General features: G+C 42.4%; 1 protein-coding gene across 7 annotated transcripts in view; it reads left to right on the top strand.

The window, feature by feature from the left end:
* Window positions 1-10,208, top strand: part of samsn1b (SAM domain, SH3 domain and nuclear localisation signals 1b) — a 19,860-nt gene extending 9,652 nt beyond the window's left edge. For 3 of the 7 annotated variants that reach the window (XM_032534636.1, XM_032534637.1, XM_032534634.1), the window contains 2 exons: window positions 1-76; window positions 4,932-5,093. The exon at window positions 1-76 is cut by the window's left edge. In XM_032534636.1, the coding sequence (XP_032390527.1) occupies window positions 1-38 (38 nt within the window). In that variant the 3' untranslated portion in view covers window positions 39-76; window positions 4,932-5,093. Of the gene's footprint in view, window positions 77-4,623; window positions 5,094-5,438; window positions 5,553-7,862; window positions 7,996-8,269; window positions 8,422-8,881; window positions 9,083-9,173; window positions 9,325-9,939 lie in introns of those variants that run through there. The other 4 variants (XM_032534631.1, XM_032534633.1, XM_032534630.1 and 1 more) reach the window with 4 other exon arrangements.
* The last annotated feature ends 774 nt before the right edge of the window (window positions 10,209-10,982 follow it).

Raw genomic sequence — 10,982 nt, 5'->3', positions numbered from 1 at the left:
GGACAGCAAACAGTCCGATCTGTCTCCTAAACAAATGATGCACTCCAACACGGATCTGCAGCTCTCACAGAACACAGTAAGACACACGGTGCCTTGGTGGCGTTACCTTCCATCTAGTCTATATCAGGCGCCGCCCGAAATTCCACTTGATGTCACTGTTTTTGGCCAGATGTCAATCTCCTTCCGCTTTCTTTGTGTTGTAATTTAAACTCCGGCTGATTTCTGAGGACTATGGTTAACTGCTCCTCTTTTGAACATACACATGTTCCACAAAAACAAGTTCCTTCCCCAGGTTGTTTTGCAGCGGCACCGTGCCTCTGACTGGCGCTTAGCACCACCCAAGACGATTGTGATTGGTTTAAAGAAATGCCAATACACCAGAGTACGTTTTTCTCCCATCCCAGAATGCTGTGTGGACTAGCCAGTCCCTCCTCCGCAGCGCTGTGGAGGAATGTCTGGCATTGCGAGACTTCCTTTCGTCAAAAAATGAGATCAACTAAATAAACCAGTAGTAGAGTGAGGTCAAGTTTTACAACTAAATAAAGCATTTTGATCTGTCCTAAAAGGACATTTTGGACATTTTGGGAAATGTAGTCCTTTGCGTTCTGGCAGAGATAGAAAAGACGATTGACTCCCATATCTGCCTGTTAAATATGAAGCTACATTGGCTGCTATATTGAACTCTGAAGTTCAAAATGTTATATCTCCCTTGTGTGTAAAGAGTAAAGTTGCATTTCATGGTCTGGTTATTTGCCGGATTATTTCATTACTGGCAGCCTCCGAAAAAAGAAACTAACACATAATCGGCACATAACCACCATAAACAATTTGTTTTTAGCCTGTCTTCGTTCTTTGCACATATTAAACAAACAAGATATAAAAATTTATTAAATGAGTTTAGTGGGAAGATTGCGTTACCTACGGACGGAGCCAGGCTAGCCATTTCCCCAGTTCCTGTATTTATACTATGCTAAGCTAAGCTAACTGTTGGCTGTCGGAAGTCTCACAGTGTATTTAACTTGTGAGGAGCGTTGTTGGGAACCATCCACATTACTTTTTTGGACAATTTGTTAGTAAGACATTTTTGATATAGAAACTTTTTGGAAAGGGGTCAAATTTGACCCGAAAACAACAGGAGGGTTAATATTTTTGCTTACAATCACAGAATACATTTTTTTATTATTAATTAAACTACCCAACAATTTAACAGCCTACGAGTCCAGATGAAATTATTAGCAGATTAATCACTTAGTTGATTTGACAGAACGATTTCTTTCTCCGAATACTAAGTAAAAGTACTAATATCACATTGTAAAAAAACAATTAAAGCGTTACTCAAGCAAAGGATTTAAATACTTCCACCACTGGTGTGTTTTGTGCTAAGTACAGTAGAAACCAGCATTTAGCAGCAGTCTGTCTGCACCTTGCTCCCAGGTCTCCATAGTACCATAAAAGTGGGCTTTACAGGGCCTGACTATCTAATTGCACCTCAGAAATCTTCAGGGAACATTTAAACTAACTGAAATTTCAAGCTAATACTTGTTTAGTCATTGCTTTTAGGGTACGGAAGCTGACATGTCACAGCTTAGTTTCATTTTCAGCCTCAGTTGGCACTGCTAATGCATCCTAAACTGCTACTTAATGATATCATAATCATAGCAAACAAAACAGTTACACAAGGCTGTATTGGAAGTGTGTAGACCATCCCGCTGAAACTGGAAAATGAAGAGGGTTTTTTGAAATGAAACATAACACTATTGATATGTAAGATATGTAGGAGACCCAGTCCACTTTGTCTAGCTTTGTCAAGCCTGAGAAATACATCATGTGACATCACTTGAGTCAGACTCTTCTCAAAACCATTCGGAACTCATACTGTAGCTACCAAAAGTAATGCACTGTAATTTACATGTCCATCTTCATCCGCTTATCCCGTATCCGGTCGCGGGGGCAGCAGCTCCAGCAGGGGACCCCAAACTTCCCTTTCCCGAGCCACATTAACCAACTCCGACTGGGGGATCCCGAGGCGTTCCCAGGCCAGGTTGGAGATATAATCTCTCCACCTAGTCCTGGGTCTTCCCCGAGGCCTCCTCCCAGCTGGACGTGCCTGGAACACCTCCCTAGGGAGGCGCCCAGGAGGCATCCTTACCAGATGCTTGAACCACCTCAACTGGCTCCTTTTGACGTGAAGGAGCAGCGGCTCTACTCCGAGCTCCTCTCGGATGACTGAGCTTCTCACCCTATCTCTAAGGGAGACGCCAGCCCCCCTCCTAAGTTGCATGTAATTTATATATTTATTACTGTAAGATTCAGAGTAAGTGTAGTCTCGCCTTATTACACAGCGCTGTGGAGGAGGGTCTGGCTAGTCCACACAGCAGAAAAACGTGCTCTGGTTTATTGGCATTTCTTTAAACCAACCACAATCATCTTGGGTGGTGCTAAGCGCCGGACGGAGCAACGGTGCCTCTGCAAAATGGCCTTGGGAAGGAACTTGGTGGAACGTGTGTACGTTCAAAAGTTGTTTTAGTCAAGCAACAGAAAACTCAGATTGGACAGATAGTCTAGCTAGCTGTCTGGATTTCCCCTGCAGAGATCTGAGGAGCAGTTAACCATAGTCCTCAGATAATCAACCAGAGGTTAGATTTACAACACAAAGAAAGAGAAAGGTGAGGGATATCAGCGGAATTTCCAGCAGCAACGGAAAATGAAATGTTTTGCTATAGAAAGGAGTGAATGTGACCATCTGTCTCAAGAGTGACAGCCTGATGTCATCAAAGGGCAGTGCAAAGCAGCTTCTTTATTGCATCACAACTCCCTGGGGACTATAACAGCATCCACCAACTCCGTCTCCTATTCAGCCCCTTCCTCATTGTCACAAATGTCAACCGGTTATCCTTTCAGCTCAACATCCAGTTACTGAGATTCCTCTCTCGCCTTCGCTTAGGGTGGAATTAAGAAGAAGATCAATCACTGGATAAAATCAGACTCCACGTTACACATCAGAGCACATGATCACATGTGTCAGAGAAACCCCCAATTTCTAAATTTGTGTTCACATGGCTGTTTGGTTTAGATGCAAAAAAAATGCACTACAGAAATAATTGTGTAAATTGAGGACAATGGTATTTGGTAGGGGTGATCCGAATATCCGGCTGAAACGAGTATCCGGTACGGATAAAGCACTTTTGCCGAGTACAAGTATTATCGAGTAATATGAGTCAATATCCGTGCTCGGATTGAATAAAACTCCTCAACTGGCCGCGCAGCGTTCTGTGATAATCACAGCGTCCCCCCCCCGCCCGCCTACAAACACTCGGATCAATACACACAACAGAACATGGAGAAATGCGCTCCCTCAGTCTCGCTTCTCTCTCTCTCTCTCTCTCTCTGCTCTCTTGCTCTCTCTCTCTCTCTCTCTCTCTGCTCTCTCTTGCTCTCTCTCTCTCTCTCTCTCTCTCTCCTCTCTCGTCCGTCAGTCCATGGTCTGCGGATCTGTTCCGTTAACGTTTAGGGTTTCTTCAGCTTCAGGTTGTTTTTATATCGGTTTGTAGTCCTTACTGTAACCAGTAGATCTGGTGAACGTGGGGTTTGTAATCCTTACATAGTAACCAGTAGATTTCTGGGGAACGTGGGGTTGTAGTCCTTACATAGTAACCAGTGATTTCTGGTGAACGTGGGGTTGTAGTCCTTACATAGTAACCAGTAGATTTCGGTGAACGTGGGTTTCAGACATGCTGCTTGGTTTAAATGCAATGCTTCTCTGCCATCGGAGATTTTGTTTTTTTTACTGTCAGCTGCCCCCCCCCCCCCCCTCTCTCTCTCTGTGTCTTCTCTTACCTCACACACACACAACACAACACCAACACATACACATATACCTGGTGTGGAAATAAAATAAAAAAAAGAACAAAAAAAAAAAATCACACTGATCATAAAAAATAAAAAGTTAAAAAAAAGAAAGTTATATTGAGTATGAAAACTCTTGTTCATTACATTTTACTCTAATTGCAACCGCATGTGTGTATTCGTTGTTGCAAAACGTTCTGTATAAGGTTTGTTTGTTACCATGACAACACCAGGATCTGAAGCTGATGATGTCATGTAAATAGTTTTCAAATCAGCAATAAACTAACAATTTTGATCAACTCATATCAATTGCGTTCTTAAATAACATACCGGTTAAAGCCCCGCACATTTCAAGAGAACCCGACCCACTTCCGCGTTAAATCTGACCACTTCCGGTTTAGGCCCCGCCCAGTCCGAGTACGGATACGGATACAGATAATTCATGTGGTAAACAAATACAGATACAGATACAGATAATGCTGTACTCGCTCATCCCTAGTATTTGGAGTTGCTCTTATCCAACCACTCAGTGCATGACAGTGAGGCCTCAGCTCACTAACGGACACTGTTGGGAATGAGCCAATAGTCAGTGTAACAAATGTTCTGAGGGCAGCACTGAATGGCCGTTAACGGAAGCTAATGGCAAACAAGTAAGAAAATGACATTGCGCCCATACTGTCTCCACTTAATGAAGAATATAGATAAGCAGATGATACAAATTAAGCAGGGTGGAAAACTTTACACATATTGACAAAAATAACACAGTAGGTAGGCAACCTCCCCCCATGTGATACTGAAATAATATTTTCTTAACATAATACGGTCAATAGAAAAAGATCAGAGCAACAGGATCATTCAAGTGAGAAGCCACAATATTTTGACTCGGGCAATGAAAAAAAATACATCATATCTAAGAACTGTATGGCTGCCAGGGTTTAACCCAATTCAGACACAAATCCTAAACAGGGAATAAACACATACTGTTTATGTTGTGGGCTCACAGGGAGAACGCACACATACACGCAGATAATGTGCCCATCTGTCACCACAATAACACATTTGAATCTCTCTTTTTCCCCAAACAGTTGACCAGATTTGGGAGATTTGAAGCCTGTAGACAGCCCTCACCTTTGATGAAACCCCGGGATGTTGGAGGCGCTCTGGTAAGAGAAGCAAGCTCCTCCCATCTGCCAGTTGGTCCATCGAGGAATTTTACTTCAACACCGCTGCGCAAATCAGATTTTTAGACAAAAAAAATGTACAGCATGTTTATTTGGAAGTTGTGGGGAAACCCTTTATTCACAGTTTGGGGCAGGTCGAGAAGGGGGGTGCAGTTTTTAAAAGTGGCAGACTGAGCCTATAGAAAATGTATATTGTATTTACAAGTGTAATTTATAATGAATGTGATATTGTATGTGATTTGATGTACAGTGATGTCTAATTTAATTATGTTGCGTTGTTATATCCCTTCAAATATTTCTAAGCATAGTTTCTACTCTGTATTCCTGACTGATTATTGGTCCCCTCTGTGCCAGCCCACTTAACGAAATCCTGAATTCGTCCCCGTTTACGACGTTTTTTTGTTTTTAAAGCAGGAGCAGAGCTGCGATCTAACCAAATTGAGGCTGCAGAGGAGGGAGACCTCGTCACATGGTAACAGGAAGCACGTCAAGGCCCCGCCTGAGAAAACGTTGACAGCCATCACTGTATGTCATGCACTCTACAAAGCTTGTGTTTATTCAAGCAGTTTTAAGTTTGTTGCACCCTGAATTTGCGAAATAACATCTGTTACCAAGCAGACACAGCTGTCAGGTCCACACCTGCTCTGCCAGACTGCAAACTATCAATCACACTATCATTTGCCATTTTACAGACAGGGCTTTACACCAAAGACAGTTAAAACTGGCACTAAACTGACAGATCCAACATGCATGTGGATGTTCTGCTACCTTATTGTTCAAGATGACTACAGCTGCAAAGATGCGTGAACACAACTATATGAATATGAGGCAGGAGTCCCAGCTGGTGTGTAACAAGGGAAAGACCCACATGCAGATAGGGACAGTTGAGTAATTTATTCACACAAAAAAAAAGTTAAAAAATCTTATGGGAATAGCTAGCAAGTCCATTACATTACAATTAGCTGAAGTTTTTATCCAAAGCGACTTCCACTTAGTGCATTCAACCATGAAGGTACAAACTCAGAACAGCAAGAATCACATAGAAGTGCATTAGCTTCAAATAAGCCAAACTACAAAGTGCCACATAAGTGGATTTTTCTGTAGCCATCATCTGCTTACCTAAGGTGCTGTCAGAAAAGAGACATGTTTTTAGCCTTCGGGGGAAGATGTGAAGACTGTCAGTTGCAAAGTCAAAACGGAAGAGTTCCAAGAGAAGTTGAAGCCACAGGAGGGCAGGGACAACTACAGGCAGGCAGGGGTAGCAGGCACAGGATCCAAGTGAGGTTCTGGTTCTGGTTCTGGTTCTGATAGCTTAAATAAACAAAGGCATCAGGCACACAGCAATGTTGATGGTCTTGCAGTGAAAGGAATGGAACTGGACATGAAACGCAGGTGAGGAGGGAAGGCCAGGCGACTGCAGAGCAGATGAGGGACGTGGTAACAGGTGTGTAGGGCGGTCAGGTGTGCAGGGCGGTCTGGTGTGTAGGGCGGTCAGGTGATAGGGAAAGGAAGTGAAGTCAGAGGACATCTGGTAGATGGATGACAAATTGATCAGTGTCAGTAAATTAGCTGTCCTACTATAATGCATGTGTAATGATGATTTATGCTGCTCACCATTATGAAATGATCACGTTACTTTGAGGTTATGTAATTAGTCATCACTTAATGGATCATAATTAATGAATATTAGCTCAGTTACTTTATATATTTATGTATTTATATGCCAGCAAATCAGCTGTAATCCAGTTACAGAGGAAACAGGTATGAATGTGGTCGGCAGCTATTCTCACAGAGGCATGAAACTTGTGATCATCTTGTCAGATGCAAACATCTACATGTTGCTGCATGGCCCAAATGTCTTTGTTTGTCCTATTTGTAAGCGAGAGAGTGGCTAAATGATAATCACATAGTATCCATGCTAGCTGTGTGGCTGTAGACATGGCAGTCAGTTGTCCCAGTGTCTATGATTGCATCTGACCACCAGTGTGTCAGTTGTGTTACGAAGTTTGATGATCTATTACGTGTTCACTAATCACATGAACTCATAGTGACCCGATCATTGATTACTGTAATGGACTACAGGAACTAATTGTGACAGCATTAGTTCCTGTGTGCATTTATTTAAGTGTATTTTTTGTACCATTATTGTGACCAAATTGTGAGTACTCAAAATGTAATTTAAGATTACCTAAACTCAGGCTTTGACTAGTCAAAACATTATTATTATTATTATTAGATATCATAAATAAATGAGAGGTCATGAATAATATATTTAATGTAATTCCCATCCAAATATTTGATGATAAAACTGCCATTCTATGACAGCTCACTGGCACTGGTCCACTGTGTTACGTATGCATATACGTATGCAAAACCTAATTACATCAGATCAAATACTTTAGGAGCTGCACAGCTGTGAAGTTTAAGCGCAGCCTTTCCACAACCATGCACTTCACAAACTGCACACGCATGATGCAAATATAGTCCTCGGTGTGATAGTCCCTGTAAAGGAAGAGGAAGTTCCAAGCTGAGCACAGGTAGCTGGGGATTATGCTCGCCACACACCTCCTAGCTCTCAGCTATAAAAAGCAAGGCAACTCTTGCAGGATTAGGTATTTTGCTTACCAGAGGAACTGCATGTTCCAGCATAAACTGGGGTATTGCGCTGTTCACATGAGGAATCAAACACGCCAGCTTACTGTAGGGCCCTGACTCAGCTTTCTGGCTGGTTAACCTTCTTTTTTTTGTTCGCCTGTGTTGGAAGATAACGAATGACAAGGAGCCAAAAGCACATGCGGCAGATTGCAAATGTCACCTGGTGTTTTTACTGTGCAGACTGGAAACACACAGAACGATGAAGCAGAGAAGAGGGAGGTTGGTGGAGGGCGACCCTTTAGTAAAGGACACAGGCGGTCCAGTAACTCTCTGGAAAGCCTCTACAGCCTCCACAGTGGACAAAGCTCCTCAAGTAAGCACCTTCAGGCACAGAGCCAAGGGTACTCTTTACACCACGAGCTGATGAATAATGCAACCCTTGCTTGTACACTCCTGTATCCTGTTACTCCCCGTTAGATGCACTAATTTGTAGAGCTACACTAACCTCTGACAAATCAAAAACTAAACCCTCGACTCAGACTTAGGCAGGCAGTCTTATTATTGACATGTGGATAACTTGATTAGAATTGAACGCAGTAATTAGCTTGCCCTTTGTTGAACCTTCTTGTTTGTGTGCTGATCCCCAGGTGGAGTCACCAGTGGGTCAGGCTGCTCCAGTAACAGAGACAGTCTCAGGCTGGAGGACGATCTATTGTCAAAAAGACAGTTCTGTGGCAGAGCCACAGTCCATACCGACTTTGTGCCAAGTCCATATGACACAGAATCCCTCAAACTCATGGTAAACAAGTCTGTAAAGCAAATGGAAATGAAGTGAACTAACCGTAGGACTGCATTACTATTATGACTGTATTATACTGGGGCTTTATGAGTGGCTTTGATAGTCGGTCTGATTGGTCCAGAATTTCATATATTTCAACAAACATTTCATAGTTTGCCATGCACCTTTGTAGAGACATTAATAGTCCCGAAATGATGTATTTTGTCCTCTGATTTTGTCTTAGTGGCTGCTAACAGACTTATTAAAGCTATAAAGCATTTGCTTTTTTACCGTATTCTGAACTTGTATTTGTGTTTATTGTATTAGTAGTAATAGTGTGTGTGTCTACTGCCCAGGCAGAGCATACAGATGGAAAGAAGTTCAATTTAGTACAAGCTCGTCTCTGTCTCTGATATTGATGTATTTTGTACATGCTTCCAGTTAAATAAATGTGATAAAACTAAACTAAACTTTCCTTCAGGTGGGAGATGTGATTGACATAATCGCCAAGCCCCCCATGGGAATATGGACAGGCATGCTTAACGGCAGGGTGGGAAATTTCAAGTTCATTTATGTGGATGTGCTAACAGAGAAGTGTCCTGACATACACAAGGAGACACAAACCCACAGATTGAGACACAAATCAACTGTCCAGGAAGTTTTAAAGAGCCTCAGTTTGGAGGTATTTTGTCTTTTGGAGTTTCACGTAGCAACAATTATCTTCCATACAAGAAGGCGTTCCTCAATGTTTCTTTTTCCACTTGCTTCCCCAGGAGCATTTCTCATCCTTACAGCTGAACGGTTACCAAACAGTAGATGACTTGATGATGCTGAGGGAGCACCACCTGACGGAGCTGAATGTGACTGATCCAGAGCACAGGCATCGTCTGCTCGCCGCTGTCCACTCCCTGCAGCAAATGCGCTGTGAGTAGTGGGAAACATATCATGATATTTTTTTACCAAAAACATTGATGTCGATATTGCGACAATATTGTATCATATGCATTGTATGTATTGTTGTCACAAAATATTAACACAGTGAGAGTTAAATAAATAATAAATAATCACCTATAATAACAATACAATGACTAAGTGGGTAAAGACAAATAACAGAACAGCTAGAACAGTCTGGTTAGTTTAGAAAATCACATCACTTTACTGTTATGCAGCCTGGAAAACCAGGAAAAGACAGCACTTGTGTCAGATCAAGATACAATAATATCCAAAATTTAAGGCGATATCTACTCAATGTGTGTTATAATATCAATATATTGCTCAGCGCTAGGGACAAATGACATTGCACCTTAAGTAGATATGCCTGGGAGGGTATGCGAGCCACAGCTAAAGAGGTTAAGGATAACAGGATAATCCCAAAGAGTGTTACTGAGAATAGAGCAGGACACACAGGGATAGTAGCTGCAGACACACAGGCCGCTGAGCCTTACTGCACAGGAATACTAGCGGTAAAGGATTACTTACTGTTCATCCATGCAACTCTGGGACAGTTCATCCAATCGACCCATCTTCTCTGCTTCACAGCTGATTGTCAGTTGGAGAATGAGGCCCAGACCCCCAGCGAGAACACAAAGGCAGATATGAACAACTGCCCAAGAGACTCCGGCTGCCACATGCCATCTGACAGCCCCGACAACAGCGCAGAGGACACTGACCTTAATTTTCTCTCTGAATACCCTCTACCAGCTCAGACGACAGCTTCATGAGAATGTCTTTATAATCTGTTGTATTATTTATGCTGCTGTTGAGATGATTTATAAATAAAAAAACTTTTTAACATTTTCTATTTCTTGCAACAGCGTCATTTCTTATTACGCACAATGAGCCCTTACCGCTTATAGCTTATCCTCAACTCTTAGTAATACTACCGTATGTGTCTATACATTAAAGCAGGCTCATTTGTTTCTTGGAATAAAAACAGTCACTCAAATTTGTCAAATTGTATGAGGTACAATTCCAGTGAAATGTAATCCCATAAACTCCTTCAATTTGTGCAGTCTAAGGCAGTGTCCTCATATAGGATCCCAGTGGCCTGAGGGTAGCCTCTCTGTGCTGGCCTGATGTATCTGAGTAAAACACTCCGCAGTGCTGTTTTTGTACCAGGCAGTGATGTTCCCCGTCAGGATGTTCTCTATGTTGCAGGGGTAGAAATTGCTCAGTATTTGAGAGGGAGCCTGACATTTCCTCAGACATCTGAGGTCAAACAATCTCTGCCTTGCCTTTTTCACCACTGAGTCAGTATACAGCGCCCAGGTCACAGACCTTCAGTGATGTGGACATCAAGGATTGAAGCTTGATCCACTTATTAGTGATAGTGGATAGACAGGAAAGAGAGAGGAATGAGAGAGAGATGGAGGATGGCACGTAGCTCCAAGTCAGAACCTGGACCGCTGCAGGACTCAGCTTACAGGGGTAGGTATCTTACTGGGTGAACTAGAGGTTGCTCTATGTAAATGTGCTGTATTTATATATTTATATTATACTTAACGACTACTCAAAGCGCTTTTACATCATTCAGGAAAAATTCACCATTCACACACTGTGGCAGAGGCTGCCGTACAAGGTGC

Source organism: Etheostoma spectabile, chromosome 13 (assembly GCF_008692095.1).
Source record: "Etheostoma spectabile isolate EspeVRDwgs_2016 chromosome 13, UIUC_Espe_1.0, whole genome shotgun sequence".
In the NCBI taxonomy this organism is placed as follows: domain Eukaryota; kingdom Metazoa; phylum Chordata; class Actinopteri; order Perciformes; family Percidae; genus Etheostoma; species Etheostoma spectabile.
The sequence above is the reverse complement of the archived record's forward strand: the minus strand, read 5'-3'. Positions and strand labels throughout refer to the sequence as shown.